Source organism: Xenopus laevis, chromosome 9_10S (assembly GCF_017654675.1).
Source record: "Xenopus laevis strain J_2021 chromosome 9_10S, Xenopus_laevis_v10.1, whole genome shotgun sequence".
NCBI classification, from domain to species: Eukaryota; Metazoa; Chordata; class Amphibia; order Anura; family Pipidae; genus Xenopus; species Xenopus laevis.
The window spans coordinates 96,590,587-96,608,506 of NC_054388.1; the positions used below are offsets into that span (position 1 = coordinate 96,590,587).

General features: G+C 38.5%; 1 protein-coding gene across 1 annotated transcript; it reads left to right on the forward strand.

Moving 5' to 3' along the window:
• The first annotated feature begins 2,199 nt into the window (after nt 1-2,199).
• ocm1.S (oncomodulin 2 S homeolog) lies at nt 2,200-14,195 on the forward strand. The gene is made up of 5 exons (XM_018239177.2): nt 2,200-2,246; nt 7,483-7,550; nt 10,049-10,181; nt 13,020-13,129; nt 13,957-14,195. The coding sequence occupies exons 2-5, from the start codon at nt 7,490-7,492 to the stop codon at nt 13,983-13,985; spliced, it is 333 nt and encodes a 110-aa protein (XP_018094666.1). The 5' UTR covers nt 2,200-2,246; nt 7,483-7,489; the 3' UTR covers nt 13,986-14,195.
• Nucleotides 14,196-17,920: the final 3,725 nt, after the last annotated feature.

Below are 17,920 nucleotides of genomic sequence, written 5' to 3' on the forward strand. Positions count from 1 at the left end.
TAAGACTTATGGGGCAGATTCACTAAACGGTGAATTGTCGCCAGCAACTGCTTCGCACAAATCGCACCACTTCGCCAGGCGCAAATTCTATACGAATACGCTAATTCAGTAATATGCAATGTTGCGCCCTGGGCGCCGAACACTGACGACTTTTCGGCAGTGCGAGCATTTCATAGCGAAGATGCACTAGCGATCATTTGCATATGCCAGGTAATTTAAAGTTGTATGGAGGACTTTTGCAGGCAATCTCGCTTAAACAAAGGAAAAGTCGCCAGCGTTTTTCTCAATTTTAATGCATTTTAATGCACACAGGATATGATATGAAGTGACAGAAGATTGAGAAAGATCTAGCTTGTTTTTAGCACCTCGCCTGGACTGAGGTGGTGAAGTCAACTCTGGCGACTCTGGTAACATTCAGTAAAATGCGCACTTTACTGAATTTGCAGAGTAACAGCCTTTCGCCAGAGCGAAAAGTCGCCTGGTGATAGAGTGCGAACGAACGCTAGCGACGGTCTATTTCGCTATGGAATTGGCGCTTGTGCCTGTTAGTGAATTAGCGATGTCACTTTGGAAAAGTCGCTAGTGTTAGCCACTTTGCCCTTTAGTGAATCTGCCCCTTAGTGGATTAGTAACTGCAGGAATAATGATTTCAGACCTTAAAGCGCCAACCTATAATTCTTAAGTAGCTTCCATTAGTGGGCTGACTATAACAAGTTACAATAGTTGTTGAATTACATTGAAACAGTTTTGCAGGCATTGTATAAGTGAGAATATTGTTGTTTAAGAACCGGTGTGTTTTGTTTTTGTATCTCAATAAATAAAACCCATTTGAACCCTGTGGAGCGATAGGAAGTGGCGGCACAGTGCTTTAAAAATACTGCATCCTAGTCTTTCCTGACAGAAGCACTGATCCCTCAAATGTTGCCTGAACCCAGCAGATGAGGCAATTTAGAGCGACTTTGAAAAACGTATCGCCGCATGTGAATAGGCGCAGACGACTTTAGCGCTAGCGGGTGCGAGATATCAGCAAGCCATTCAGGGAGATTAGTCGCCTCAAAGACGTGGCGATTAGTCGCCAGGCGACCAATCTCCCTGAATCTTTCCGTGTGGCCCTTAGATTTTTGAAAATAAAACATTTTATTTCCTCTAAATGGTAACACCATATTCAGTTATCATGACTGCAGTGGAGGCTTCACCTTCTGTTGTTTTTAAATAAGACTATGCTATTAAAAAGTGGAATACCTTACCGCTATTCAGTATCTATGGCCACAAAAAATATTTACATTAAGGGGCCGATTCACTAACTTCGAGTGAAGGATTAGAAGTTAAAAAACTTCGAATTTCGAATTTTTTTTGGGCTACTTCGACAATCGAATGGGCTACTTCGACCTTCGACTACAACTAACGAAGGATTCGAAGTAAAAATCGTTCGACTATTCGACCATTCGATAGTCGAAGTACTGTCTCTTTAAAAAAAACTTCGACCCCCTAGTTCGGCATCTAAAAGCTACCGAAGTCAATGTTAGCCTATGGGGAAGGTCCCCATAGGCTTGGCTAACTTTTTTTGATCGAAGGATATTCCTTCGATTGTTGGATTAAAATCCTTCGAATCGTTCGATTCAAAGGATTTAATCGTTCGATCGAAGGAATAATCCTTTGATCGTTAGATCGTACTATCTGCCCTAAATCCTTCGACTTCGATATTCGAAGTCGAAGGATTTTAGTTCCTAGTCGAATATCGAGGGTTAATTAACCCTCGATATTCGACCCTTAGTGAATCGGCCCCCTAAAAGTAGATGATTCAAAAATAAAACAGCAAGGCTGAAAAAAAATCCCTATATTGCAATGTAGTAATTCATAAGCTGATAGTATTCAGACTTCCTAGTGGCACACTTTTAGGTCTGAAATATTCCATATAATATGTGTGCTTGGAAATAAACTTTCATTATAAAGGAAGTTTATTCCATAATATTGCCTATAGGCTTCTCTGTATTATAGATGTGTGACTTTATCTAAAAACTGATATTCTTATGTAAATTTCAGATAGTTAAAAATTGATTAGTTAGGCAAGAAATTTGAGACGGTCACCAAATAATGCACTTGATCCCTGAATGGGAAACCCAAGTAATGCTTATTGTCACCTTTAAGATCCTATATAAACCAGGCTGTTTCACCCCTTGTCACAGCTCTGTCACCTTACATGTCTGCTGCTTTTACACCTGTATCTTCTTCATCCCCTACTCAAGGTAAGAGCTTTTGGATTCCCTCATTTAGTTTCTGCACGTAGTTTGGGGGTCATTTCAAGAATATCATTTTGCCATCCTGCTCAAAGGTAAGACAATTAATGAGATACAGTTCCATCAAAGAGGATGCTGGAACAGAGGAAACATAATATTAGACAGTGGAGAGCAAACGTCTCTATCATTATAGAGGTGATCCTCTAAAGCCGTAGTTTGTCTCCACTACAAGATCATCATTGTACTGGGCATGCAGCAGTAGGTTAAAAAGAATTAGACATTTTTGGATCATTTCAATCGAGGCTATGAAGATATACAGTAACTTTCGGTAAGATCTAGTTATATAATAAAGTAGTTACGTTAGGATCTGTTTGTGCTTGCAACTTGCACTGCTTTCATTTTGCTCTGAGAAAATGCCTTAAAGTAAAATATTCAAATTTTATTTCAAATGTATGGGTTTTTTTAATAAACAGGCACTTAAAAGGGTTGTTAACCTCTGAGTTAACTTTTAGTATGATGTAGAGAGTGATATTCTGAAACAATTTGCCATTGGTTTTCATTTTTTTATTATTTGTGGTTTTTGACTTATTTATCTTGTTATTTAGCAGCTCACCAGTTTGCAATTTCAGCAATCTGGTTGCCAGGGTCAAAATGACCCTAGCAACCATGCGTTGATTGGAATAAGAGCCCGGATTATGAACAGTAGAGGCCTGAACAAAATGAGGAGTAATACAAAGAAGCAATAACAATACATTTGCAGCCTTACAGAGCATTTGTTTTTAGATGGGGGTCAGTGACACCCTTTTGAAAACTGGAAAGAGTCAGAAGAAAAAGGCAAATAGTTAGAAAAATATAAAAAATAAATAATAAAGACCAATTGAAAAGAATTGGCCATTCTATAACATACTAAACGTTATCTTAAAGGTGAACCATCCCTTTACAACAACAGCAATTAAAGATCATATTTATTTTGTGATAATGTCAATGATCATTTCACTATATACATTGCCTGACTGATTAACATCATAATAGGCATGTGAATGTCTCAAAGTATTTTATATTGGCTTTGCATTAACCAGTCTATATGATTATATATCTCCTATAATGAAACATTCCATTGCAATGGATTGTTGCTGCTAAATGATGTCATATGAGTAAAACATTACCTAAAATTAGAATGGGACCTGTTATACAGAATGCTCGGGAACTATGGTTTTCTAGATAATGGATCTTTGCATAATTTGGATCTTCATACGTTAAGTCTACTAGAAAATCATGTAAGCTTTAAATAAACCCAATAGTACAAGCTACTGTTTTATTATTACAGAGAAAAAGGAAATCATTTTTAAAATTTGGATTATTTCATTTAAATGGAGTCTCTGGGAGACGGCCATTCCGTTATACGGAGGTTTCTGGATAACGGGTTTCCGGATAACAGATCCTATACCTGTACTAACAATACAGGCTGTAGAACATGCATCTAGTTTCTGGCGAACCAGCCCAAGTGAATAGGAAAGCACTCGTGGGTGAGCAGTTTCAATAAAAAACTTAAAATTCAAATTTTGTTCTATTAGCCAATATATGCAGGTTATTACTTTGCAAACAATAAAGCAATATTAACCTTAATCTATATGTGGTATAGAGACATTATATAGAGTGTAGCTGCAGATCTATACCAAAGGTTGACGAAGAATACTCTTTCTATCTACAGAATCTATCAGCAATAATTAAATACAAAATTAAATGATTAACTTTAAGTAATATAGCATATTTCCTAGTTCGCCCATTGAGGGCAGGGGCTTATATCAGTATTTATTTGCCTTCAAGCTAACCTTGGCACCCATACTTAGGGTGCTTGTGCCAAGGTAAGCTTGAAGGCAAATAAATGTCATCTGTTCCTAGGAAAGGCAGGGGCAGCACTGAAAGTACATGACTTAACATTAATAACTTAAATTAATTCACAGTTGGGTAACTTTTGAAACCTACCAGTGTTGCATAGGCTTTGTTTGGAAGAAGCTCAAGCACTAAATCAAGGATGTCCAAGCTGTGGCATTCCAAATGTTACTGAACTACCCTATTATTATTCCCATCATCCCACTGAGAGATGCAGGCTTTTGGGTGTGCCGGGAGCTGTTCGCGAATGTTTAATGCCTAAATATTCGGCATCATAAAATCCCCCGTTGAAAATCACGTGAAAATGTCAGGTATGGTGATTTTCATGTGATTCTCTGCCAGCAATAAAAGAAGTAGGGGGTGATTTTTGGATGTTTTGAAACTGCAGGGCTTAGACTTTTAAGCTCTTTAAAGGTCCATTTTATATGGTACAGAAAACATGCCTTCATTTCATATTCATATTTTATTCAGTATTGTAATGATTTGAAATGATTTTCAGCCAAATGTCTTATGCTAACATTTTAGGGAGAGCATAGGGAAGGGAATTGTCTTGCTTTGTCTACAAATTACCCAAAAACTTCTTGAGAGTAAGTGCTAAGAAATCTGTTTCCAATCTTATAAGCATTCAGGGGTAAATTTACGACAGCTTTGCACCCTTTGAAACACTTTGCCCGGCGAAAATTAACTCAGACAACTACACTAGTTTACTAAAATGCAAGGTTGAGTCCAGGCTGCCAAACACTGGCGAATTTTCTTCGGCAATGCAAGTAAATCAAAGTGCAGATGCGCTAGCTTTCAATTCTGCATAGCGCAACTTCGTTAGAGGTCTTCGCTCAGGCTAATTTGCATACGGAAATTTAAAGTTGAATGGACGTGTATGTTGCAGCAAATTCATTACATTACACAAGTCCAGGGAACCTTAATAAAGAAAATAGAGATGTTATAATGCCCTATACATGAGCCCACTGTATAGTTAATGTGTTAGAAAATGTATGGGGGAACCCGGTTACCTAAAAAAAATTTAAGGACTTTTGCAGGCTATCACTATGCAAAAAAAGGAAAAGACGGCAGCGTTTTTTGGACTTTTTTGCATTTTAAGGGTTCAGCAAATTTATTAGGCCACAGTTTTATCTAAATTCCTTCCTCTACTTACATACCAAACAGTGGAGCATTCCACGATATGCAGCAGTGCATCTCATCTTTACATTAGTAATTCTCATTGAGTAAATGTGCAATAAAGAAGGTGTTAATAATAGCGACAGTTGATCCAGCTACATCTGGGATGCCGAGGGAGGGTTGTGAGTAATGTACAATTTCACTAAATAAGTGCAAAAAAAGCCTTCCTCAAGGTCAAGTCAGGGCTAAAAAGACTTAGCTGTGGCGTTGGGTCATTTCTAGTTACACACTAATGGAGTGATAAATAAAAACAGAACACTTAATGAAAAGTAAGGGCAAACCACATGCTGGGAATGCTATTGCACAGCTGATCATCTGATGATTAGACACTTGGCTCAATATCCAGCCACAGGGCTAAGTGCAAAAAGATGAAGCATTTATGGGCAGTGTACTTAAAGGAGAACTAAAGAATATGCCTAGAACTGCGTTACAGGTATGGGACCTGTTATCCATAATGCTCGGGAACTAGGGTATTCCAGATAATGAATCTTTCCTTAATTTCGATCTTCATTCCTTAAACCCACTAGAAAATTATATAAACGTTAAATAAACCCAATAGGCTGGTTTTGCCTCCAATAAGTATTAATTATAGTTCAGTTTGGATCAAGTACAAGGTACTGTTTTATTATTACAGAGAAAAGGAAATCTGAAAATTTGGATTATTTGGATAAAATGGAGTCTATAGGAGACAGCCTTTCTATAATTTGGAGCTTTCTGGATAACGGGTTTCTGGATAACAGATCCCATACCTGTATTTCATAAACTGAACTTAGTGACCAGCCCAGGGGGCAGATTTACTAAAGGACGAAGTGGCTAACGCTAGCGACAATTTACCAGCGCTGCCACCTGCAGGGACATTGGCAATTCACTAACAGGCGCAGGTGCCAATTCGGTAGCGAAAATAAAAAGTGTTAACTTCAAGCATTTGCACCAACGTTTATAATAGAGACCTCCATACAACTTTAAATTACCCGCCTTGCAAATTGACCTAAGCGCAAGATCACTAGCGAATTTTCGCTAGGCTCAAACACTAGTGCATCTTCGCTATGAAATGGTCTCACTGCCAAAGTAACGCTAGCAAAAAGTCGCCCAGGGCGCAACTTCGCATATTAGCAAATTAGCGTAGTGGTAGTGTAGTGCTAGCGAATTTGCGCCTGGCGAAGTGATGCAATGTGTGCGAAGCGGTCGCTGCCGACAATTCGCCCTTTAGTGAATCTGCCCCCAGGTGTTCAGCAACTCTATCACATAACTGATCCTTGTCTTAAAATGTATCCACAGCAGCTCTCCACCTTCTCATCTTATTAGGCCATCTTTTGATTGTCTGCACATGCTCAGTGTTTTCTGGGCTGTTGTTAAGAAGCTAAGCTTAGCCTAAGCGGTTGTGGCAATTCATCACAACATAAGCAGAAGGCGAGGTTACAGTTCTCATAGAAGTTGATGCTACAGGGCTGTTTATTAATCAATTATGGTGCAGAATACACTGGTTTATATGCTGCCTTGAAGAGAAATCTGAAATAACAACCATTCAGCTTGGTATTGTGAATTTGATATTTTCTCTATACTGTGTATTGTGTGTTAGTTTCTAAGCTCAGGTAACACAGCAGCCCAGAGCATGAAAGAAGATAGGGGCATCCTCTGAGGCACAGATCTGCGCTGTAAGGGTTGTGGATTCAATAAGCCCAAAAAGGTGCTGAATTTCCAGCCTGATTCTTTGTTGAGCTTTAGTTTTCTTAATTTTCGAATGGGGCTGACATGTGCCTGAGAGCACTGTACTCTTGTGCCAGATGAGTGAACACATGCACAACCAGCATAAGTGTGCACATCGCACCTGCACCGAGGTATTGGGTAGATACGGGTGCAAACTGCGTGCAATTTGTGAAAAGTTGTCTGTCCCTATTTTTCATTATAGTATTCTCAGATGAATAATTATCAGAGATATTTGATTTTGCCTAGATCTTTCTAGGAAGGCTGGGAACACTATATACACTGCTGAATGCAGCCTCCCGACTTTCAAAATTCTGGAACACACTGTAATAAATGCAGAGATAGCAGGGCTGCAAGGATTGCAAATGAATAGCATTACACGGAGAGGCAGTTACCATAAACCCCCTTGGTGGCCCCTTTGATATATTCCTTAATTCCAGGTTCTGATGATGGGTTCTGTTTCTATTAACAGCTTCAAGATGAGCATCACAGATGTCCTCAGTGCTGCTGATATAGCTGCTGCTATGAGGGAGTGCCAAGGTAATGTAAGACTTTTTCAACACCCAGTATTATGTGTAACACAACTCACATCCCTGGACACAGTGTGAGCTCTGCAGTTCCTGTAATATTCTACTGTTTCATTATCAAGAAAACTAGTATCGTACATTGGGAGCTTCAGTTGTCTAACAACTCAGTTCAAGGTGGTGACATCTACAGTATTCCGTCTCTGAAGTGCCACCCCCAGGAGCATTAGCCAAAATCACAAATGCAACCAGGGTCACGACAAGCTTTATTTCAGAATTGATTATACCCCGAAGATGGAAAAAGTCAGAATCAGAAAATCCGGCATCTCAGACCCGTCGAGGTTGCATATAAGTCAACGGGAGAAGTCCCAATGATTTTTTGATATGCACTGTGTTTCATGCAATAACCCGAAGATTTCGGGAAAAAGCATACAAAATCTGAGTTTTCGGGTGGAAAATCCGAACAATTAAGATTTTTCCCGCAAACCAGATTTTCGGGAAAATGTAATAATAAATAAGTGGAAAAAACCCGTGCGGATGTGATCAGAGTTTTTGGCAGAACATGTTGAGATAAATTCAGACTTTGATAAATAACCCCCATAAACTACGTAAGAAGCCACAGCCCCCTCCAAGAGGCTGTTATCTCCAGCTGATATGATACACATTATCGTCATCTCACATTATTGCACCTGTTATCCCACCAAAGGCTTTCATCCTCAGCTGCTACTACTGGTCAATACTCACCCTTTATTTCTTCCTATTGCTCCTGTAATAAATACCATTGCCCATGGCCTAAATTTGCGGAAAGGCCACAAAGGCCCGGGCCTAGGGCGATACAAATTAAGAGTCGGCAATCAGCCTAGTGGCTTCTATATTTTTTAGGCAGGTTTCAGAATTGGGAAAGAAGCAGATTTTGCAGCTTGAATCTCCTGCGCACTCAGTCCCGAAAACGGAGAAGGAGCAGAAGGGAGGGACAGATGCATAATTAAGTGAGACTTGGCCTTGGGGCGGCCAGCTGCTAAATCTGGGCCTGCCAATTCCCAGGTCAGAAAAAAAACTAGGACCTTGGGTTATAAAGTCTCACAGTTTGTAACATAGTCCATAGACAAATAGACATTGTTAAGCTCATTCTAATGTCTAAAAGCTCATGAGGTTCTGTAAGTAGTCCTAAAAAACAGCATGTGACCCCTTCTTTCAGGGCGAATTTAGAAATAAATAGAGCAAATCGTTTTAGTACCCCCCCAGACTTTTGTAATAAGAGATATTGCATAAACAGTATTGCAGCTATTTATCAGGGCTCCAACAGACACAGAATCTACTTCCATTATGGCAGATTTTGCCATGTAAAATGTGAAAGTATGCATTTTTGCACCAAATTCTTCCTCTTGTGTGATTCAGAAGCATTGGTTTAATAAGTCTATGCAGGATAATAACCCAGTAACACTGGTTCATGATTCAAAAGGACATGAAACCAAAGCTTACATTTTGCTCTGTTTTAGTGTCAAAAACTGGTAAATATTATCCCCCATCTCTCTCTTAGTGAGATAAAAAATGTGCACCAAATATTTCATGTCAGGTATATTTGGATACTGCCATTCAAATCAAGGATTAAGCAGCACAAACATACATATACCAGAAGACAAAATCTCAGATGGGTCACCCTTATCCCAAATTCCATCATCAGCCTATAGGTACCGTTGCATTTGTTCTGATACCTCAAAAAATGATTCTTAGAAAACTGATACATAAACATACTGAAAGAAAATGTCCTCCACTATAATAAGTGGCAGGAAAAAAACAACCAGCTACCTACCAGAATACTCCATCAGAATACCACAATTTTTGGTTCTTCTCCCAAAGATCTCTTGCACCACTGGGGGCACAGCACAGTTTACAAGTTTAATTTTGCATGAGAACATAAAGTGATCCCTAAAAGAATAAGACAAAATGGCATCCCGTCTGCTCTAATGCAAGGAAACCTGGGGCAGTATATTATTTAGAAGAGGAATATATTATTTGGAAGAGGTATGCCATGCCGTGGTGTTTTTTGTGACCTTAAGAATGCAAGCTGACTGCATCAGTATATATGTTTTTATACACCTAAGTGCATCTTTGTATTTTATTGCATTATGAAAATGCATTGCTGGCACACAATTGATTTCATAGGTATGGAATCCCTTATCCAGTAACCTGTTATCCAGAAAGTTCAGAATTACAGGAAGGCCATCTCCCATAGAGTTCATTTTAAGCAAATACTTTTTATTTTTTTTAAATGATTTCCCTTTTCTCAGTAATAATAATAATGTAGTTGATGACGACTAAGCTGCACAAATCCATACTGGTAGCAATCCTATTAGGTTTAATGTTTAAATGTGTTTTTAGTAGTATTAAGCTATGGAGATCCAAATAACGGAAAATTACCTTTATCAAGAAAACCCAAGTAGTCTGGATAAGAGATGCCATACCTGTAACTGCAAAGCTGCAAAGTAAGACTGTTCTTTTTTTTCCCTGTAGCTCCTGACACTTTCAGTTACAAGAAATTCTTCAAGACCTGTGGTCTAACTAAAAAGTCACCTAACGAAATGAAACAAGTTTTTGGAGTGATGGATAATGATGAGAGTGGCTATGTTGAAGAACACGAACTTAAGTAAGACATATCCTGCATGATTATTTAAATTTGATGTGACATGTGTAATGCAGTGTAGAAGGTTTTATAGAACATTTAACAGAAATATGACTTAAAGAGCTAGTTCTTCTAGAGTTACCCAAGAATTATTCTAGCAACCAAGAAGTAACATTAAAGTCACGGAGATAAACAAGAGTCTGAACAGTAAGTTAAGCAATAATCCTCTCAGTAAATTAGCAATTGGTTTCCAGGGTCAGTGACCCCAACAAACACTTTTTTTATGCAGGCTGGAAAGTAGTAGAATAGAAATTTTAATAAATAAAAAAACATACAAAATAAAAAAGGAACACCATCTGAAAAATGTCTCAGAATTGGGAAGCTCATTTAAAAGGTAGGCACCTCCTTTAAGAAAAAGTTTTACAATTCTTCATACACTTGTCAGCAACATTTATACAGAGGGAGCATATTCCCCAAATAAACTGGAACGGTGCACTCTGCATCAGGTATTATATTCCCAATTTATTTGTACATCAGGAACATGGAACTCAATACACATAAGTAGCCCGCACAAACGTGCTTAGTCGGCGTTTGCTTAATTTTATTTCAGTTCAGAACCGATGTTGGCATCCAGTATGTTAAAGGAGAAATAAACCCTTAACAGGAATATGTCTAAAAATTCTAAAAAGACCTTGTTGCATCAGCCTAAAGTTTCAGCTTGTCAATAGCAGCAATGATTCAGGACTTCAAACTTGTCACAGGGGGTCACCACCTTGGAAAGTGTCTGTGACACTCACATGCTCAGTGGGCTCTGAGCAGCTGTTGAGAAGCTAAGCTTAGGGGTCTGTTACAAATTATCCAGCAGAAAATGAGGTTTGTCTGTAATATAAGCTGATGCTACAGGGTAATTATCTGTATTAATTACTAATCAGCCTTATACTATGACATTTCTATTCTATGTGTACTGTATATTGTGAGTGGGTCCCTAAGCTCAGTAAGTGACAGCAGCACAGAGCATGTGCAGTGAATCAGCAGAAAAGAAGATGGGGGGCTACTGGGGGATCTTTAGAGACACAAATCTTTACTGCTGTGGTTGCCTTGGGCTGGTACAGAAGCCCAAAACATAATGTACAACAAAGTCCAAAGTTGCTGTAGCACACAAATCCGTTTTGGTGATGCAAAAAGTGATTTTTTATTGGCTCATTGCAGACTTCAAAACAGACGTGTTTTGAAGTCTGCAATGAGCCAATAAAAATCACTTTTTGCATAACCAAAACGGATTTGTGTGCTACAGCAACTTTGGACTTTGTTGTAACTGTGCTGGCTCTTAGCAGGGGGCCTTCTATGCTGTTTAGCACAAGACACCTGAAAAGGTCTATGGAGTAATAGGTGAGCGCTCTAACTGCTGTGCAAAACATAATGTACAACATTTCTAGCCTACTTCTTTAGTTAAGCTTTAGTTCTCCTTTAAGCTGCTTTTCTGGCTGTCTGGGAAAGCATTAAACTAAACCCAACCATAAAACTATCCTAGTGCACCCCCTCTTTCTCGGAAGAATTTGGCAACAGAGGTTATAGTGTAATTTTTGAATTCATTATAGTTTATCAGACATGGCGATAAAGGACAGACATGTTGAGCTAAAAGCTTCCAACTACAAATGCGGGTACAAAGAACATGGAACCAGATCAGGTGGGATTGTCATTGGAGGATTATTTAGCATTTTAATGCAGCCGAGAATTTGAGAGAGGTTTTATTCAGCAATATTGCTTTAAGAATAGAACTTAAAGTATAACATAAATCTGATAGTATGTTAAAGTATACTGGGATTTAAAGCTGCAGTTAACCAACTTTGAGTTATTGAAGTATAAAAATCTTCCTTTTGTTTTGCTGCCCTGGTGAGGCTCCAAAGAACTGATAGGAGGCAGGTGCCTATATGTATTTAAAGGGATACTGTCATGGGAAAAAACATTTTTTTCAAAATGAATCAGTTAATAGTGCTGCTCCAGCAGAATTCTGCACTGAAATCCATTTCGCAAAAGAGCAAACAGATTTTTTTATATTCAATTTTGAAATCTGACATGGGGCTAGACATATTGTCAATTTCCCAGCTGCCCCAAGTCATGTGACTTGTGCTCTGATAAACTTCAATCACTCTTTACTGCTGTACTGCAAGTTGGAGTGATATCACCCCCCTCCCTTTTCCCCCCAGCAGCCAATCAAAAGAACAATGGGAAGGTAACCAGATAGCAGCTCCCTAAAACAAGATAACAGCTGCCTGGTAGATCTAAGAACAACACTCAATAGTAAAAACCCATGTCCCACTGAGACACATTCAATTATATTGAGAAGGAAAAACAGCAGCCTGCCAAAAAGCATTTCTCTCTTAAAGTGCAGGCACAAGTCACATGACCAGGGGCAGCTGGGAAATTGACAAAATGTCTAGCCCCATGTCAGAATTCAAAATTTAATATAAAAAAATCTGTTTGCTCTTTTGAGAAATGGATTTCAGTGCAGAATTCTGTTGGAGCAGCACTATTAACTGATTAATTTTGAAAAAAAAAAATTTTCCCATGACAGTATCCCTTTAAATATTCCTTTTGTATCATTTACACTATTTACTGAATAACAATATTCAATTGACACAGCACTATCAAGAAAAGTTATGGTTAAGATAGTGTAGCAATGATTAAAGTAGGCATATCAGAAATGCAGAGTAGGCTTCCCTCCAAAGTAGCATGATAGGTGTACGCTTCCAGGGGTAGGCTCCAGTAAAGAACTAATGGTATTGCTGATAATGTTGTTGGCAGTGCACACCCAATATTGTGCCAGAAGATAATTATGCCAATGTTTGCCATTTCGCTTAGGTTTTTTCTTCAGCGTTTTGATTCTTCAGCCAGAGTGCTAACATCCTCTGAGACAAAAGATTTCATGGCTGGAGCCGATCATGATGGAGATGGGAAAATTGGATTTGAAGGTGAGTAACAAAGCAAAGTAGCAATGCTTCCAGTGCTGTATATTATAGAGAGGTTATCAGAAAAATATAAGTGGAGTCAAAGTAGTTTTGGAAAGCTGACTACATGGCAGGGATGCGGTAAAGATCTGTAATGTTAGTTTCTTGCCTTGTATACCTAATACCCAACAGAAAAAAATCCTCACTGATGTTTCCAGCTGCTATCTAATAATTTTAATTTAAAACCAGTAATGGTCATTCATACTGATCCACTGTTTGTCTTTCTAAATAATAAATCAAATTCCATAACCTTCAGACTGAACCCCAGGGTTAATTCTTGGCCACTGAGTGGGTGACTTGGTACTTGTTGTGGAATTTCACATTGACCACAAATCTGCAAGATGAGCAAAATTGTGATTCATAAAGAAAGCAATTAAGCCAATAAGCAAGAGTGGGGTTTCTTTGTCATTCCTAAAACAGGACAGAAAATATTCCACAGCAGCTGAGATTTTTTTTAAGAATATCCATTATATAAATGGTGAATGTTGTAAACACCACCTTTAGACTAATGACCAAGGAATTGCTGATTCTAGTTTTATCTATCTATATCTATATTTATCTATAATGGATGCAAACGGCTGAAAATTAAACCCACTTACAGATGCAATCTAATTGGCTTTTGACCCCCACCCCTCATTCAAACCAGATTCTGTATTTTAAGTCATCAAACTTAATCAATGTTCCTTTGATCCTCACTAATGTGGCTCTAGGGATTTAAATTCCCCAAGATAATGTTACACTACCTGCAACGTATATTTTGTCCCTAACTGTCTCATGTATCTTTCACACAGAGTTCCAAGCAATGGTTCATTCCTGTTAAAGCCAGTGATGAGCAAAGCCTGGTGATTTTTTTTTTTGGCAAAACCCATTTTACACTGAAAGAAGAACAACCCTCAAAACATCAAATGACTTTCAATCCTCATCATAACATGTGAATTTCTGGCGCACTAGTGGTGGGGCCTCCTAAAATGTGCTGTTTTATGTGGGACCTGCTAACACTGCATGTGTTAATTATCCAATAAACAATAAACCACCAAAAAGTTGTTTTTTCATATGTATGAAAGATCATAGAAATATAAAAATATATACTTCTTAAAGTTCTTTCTGTATAGCATAACACAAAAAAGAGCAAGCCCATACCTGCATACTGTAAATTCCAACAAAACAATAATTAAATATACCACAATACAAATAATTAAGCTGTAAATTTAAGCCTATAGCTGGATACCCTAATGAATTAGTTTGAGTTTTGCATGTGGATGAAGGGTTTAGTGGCATAAGATGACTGTGGCTGGGCCCCCTTATATGTCATGTTAGTCACAATTACTCTGACCCCAGTGCAGGAGGTAAGGTATGGCTATGGAGAAGTATGTCCCTGCATGTTGTACTAAAGTTATGCCACCGGATTCAACTGGATACCATCTCTTTAGTCTAACTAGTAAGTCACATGGCTCTTCGCCTTAGGTTGCAGTAGGAGTTTCAAATGTGGACCTCCTTCCAACAACTGTGTAATGTGGTCTGTGGTCCTGTGCATGGCCTCCACCAGAAATCTATTTGCCTTTTAGGACCCTGAACAAATAAGACATAAGGAATCCCTTTCTGGAGGGTAGTTCTTTTTTTAGAGCCACTAGCCACTAAAGGACGAAGTGGCTAACGCTAGCGACAATTCGCCAGCATTACCATCCGCAGGGACATTGCCTATTCACTAACAGGTGCAGGTGTCAATTCAATATTGAAAGAGACCGTCGCTAGCATTCTTTCGCATTTTATCATCAGACGACTTTTTGCTCTGGCGAAAGGTTGTTACTCTCGAAATTCAGTAAAGTGCGGATTTTACTGAACCATACCTCTTTGTCAGAGTTGACTTCGCCACCTCAGACCAGGCGAAGTGCTTAAAAGAAGCTAGATCTTCATCAATCTTCTGTAACTTACATCATATCCTGTGTGCCGAAAATGCATTAAAGTTCAAAAAGTGCTGGTGACTTTTCCTGTTTTTAAGAAAGGAATTGCCTGCAAAAGTCCTAGCTTTTTTTTGAGTAACCGGTTTTCTTCAGACATTTCATAACATATGGAACATACATTTTACAGTGTAGGGCATTATATTAACTCTCTTGTCTTTATTAAGGTTCCCTGGACATTTGTAATAAAAAGTAGTAACCTCAAGCATTTGCACCAACATTTATAATAAACAACAACTTTAAATTACCCGCCCTATGCAAATTGACCTAAGCGCAAGATCACTAGCAAATCTTCGCTAGGCACAAATGAACGCTAACACATCTTCGCTATGAAATGCTCACACTGCCAAAGTAACGCTAGCGAAAAGTCGCCGACATTCGGCGCCCAAGACGAAACTTCTGTGAATTGGCGTAGTCATAGCGCATTTGCGCCTGGCGAAGTGATGCGAGCTGTGCGAAGCTGACGCTGGCGTAAATTAGTTAGTGAATCTACTCCATGGTATCTTGTAAAATAACACACCTTCTTAACAAACTGACAAATGTGAAAGAACTGCAATTTTAGGGTGGGTTTCACATATATATTTTAAATCGAATGGAGCTATTTGGTTGTGAGACCAAGTAAGAGATATATGATACAACAGAGAACTCTGCTACACTATTTAAGCAAAGTAGATACAAGGTGACCCAACTGAGGAAAATACAGTGTATAGATACAGGATTAGGCATATACAGGCAAACAAATAGACCAGCATCACTACCAAGTGTGATATCATCCTCCTGTCAAAAAATCCAGGTTCATCAGTATAGTCCAATTGAGGAGTATCAGTATTGGTATGATAGAATAAACTTGATTTAGCTGTATCACCTACATGTAATAAAGCTAGCTGCAGTAAACTGTAACAATAAATGCTACCCACGGATTGGTTACGATAGGTGACCAAAACTGTAGTCAACGTTGCACTTTTTATTACATAATCTCATATCTGGATATTTCTGCTCTCAAGGTTGTTAACAAAGAAAACTGTAATAGCGGATTTGACAATAGCATAACTTGAAGTTATTGTACTCTGCTGCATTTTATGTTTCCACTAAACTTTAAGATGTATGCCCTTGGCTATTGAGGACTTTTATAGTGGTCATACATGCTAATGATAGGAGTAGAAACACGTCTTCAAAACATTCATTGGCATTACATGGCAGATGTTGGCTCTGTGGAAATTACTATAGTGTGTATTCCATTATTTTTAATAGGTGTTCATTTTGTGCATACTTAGGCTTGGCTGCACGTTTTTAAAAACTCCACCTGTGACCTTGCCCTAAAGGCAAAAATGAAAATGTAATATAAGCTTCCTCATACTGAAATAAGCGACTTTCCACTGTAAATACAATCAATTAAATATTCTGCATCTTTTATGAAATAATCAAGTTTATATTCACTATTCCTCTCTCAGCATCTAATAATCCATAATATATCTAATAGGGGGTCTCCCTTTCCTAGCAGATGTATTAGAGCTCACTAAAATAACTGATTCCAGTACAAACAAAATCTAACAAAATAACTGCCTTTTATACAAATTCTACATGTAAAGAGACTTGGGGGCAGATTCCCTAAAGGGCGAAACTTCACCAGCATGACATCATTTTGAGATAGACTCTAGTGCTTCTTCACACTCTAACGGCAGGCACATTTTCACTCTGGTGAAAGAGCGTTACTCCGCAAATTCACTAAGATGCAGATTTTACTGAACGTTACCTCTTGCGCCAGACTTGCCTTCGTCACCTCAGACCAGGCAAAGTGCAATAGAGTAGATAGGACTTCCTCAATTTTTTGTGAGCTCTAATACATCTTCTAGGCAAAAGAAGCCCCTATATAAGATATATTGGATCATTCATCTGACACCCAACTTCTGAATGAAGACAGAATGAGGAGAAACAGATGCTGAGGGAGGAATAGTGATGATAAACTTGATTATTTCCGAAACGGTACAGAATTTTAAATTGATTGTGTTTAGAAAGTTTCTTATTTCAGTATGCTGAAGCTAATTTAAAATTTTCATTTTCACTATAGTTCCCCTTTAACTAAAGAAGTAGAAATGTTGTACATGGCAACCACAGCCCTTTAGCAGGGAAGACATGTGCCTCCAAAGATGTATGTATGTATGTATGTATGTATGTATAACTTTATTTGTTAAGGAGCCACAGCGATGTAAAGTGCATAAACGTACAATATATATAAGTATACATGGGGGAGACAAATCACTTAATAAATATATACAGAATCATATGACAAAGAGCATAAGTGTTATGTGGTAAGAGACATAGTGGGAAGGAGGTGCCTGCCCCGTAGAGCTTACAGTCTAAGTGAATGGGTGGCTAACATACAGGTACAAATTGGAGATAAAAAGTGCACAAGGTAAGGTATAGTCAGTAGGGACAGGACTAGGCTAATGTTCTACTGGTCCAAAAGGTAGACTCTTCATTTTTTCTTGAAGAGATTAAGAGAGGATTCCTTACGGAGGAATTTAGGGATGGAATTCCAGGTAAGGAGCAGCAAGATAGAAGGGTTTCAGACGAAAGGTGGCAGTGGATGTGGATGGTGTGAGGAGAAGGTGGCTCTGAGAAGAGCAGAGAAGAAGACCAGGAACATATAGTGAGACAAGAGAAGAAATGTAGTGAGGAGCAGAGGAGTATAGGGCTTTGAATGTTAGTATAAGGGTTTTATATGTTATCCTTTGCTTAACAGGCAGCATGCTAAGGATTTTAGTTGGGGTTGAGCAGGTTCCCTTTGCAGAGTTTA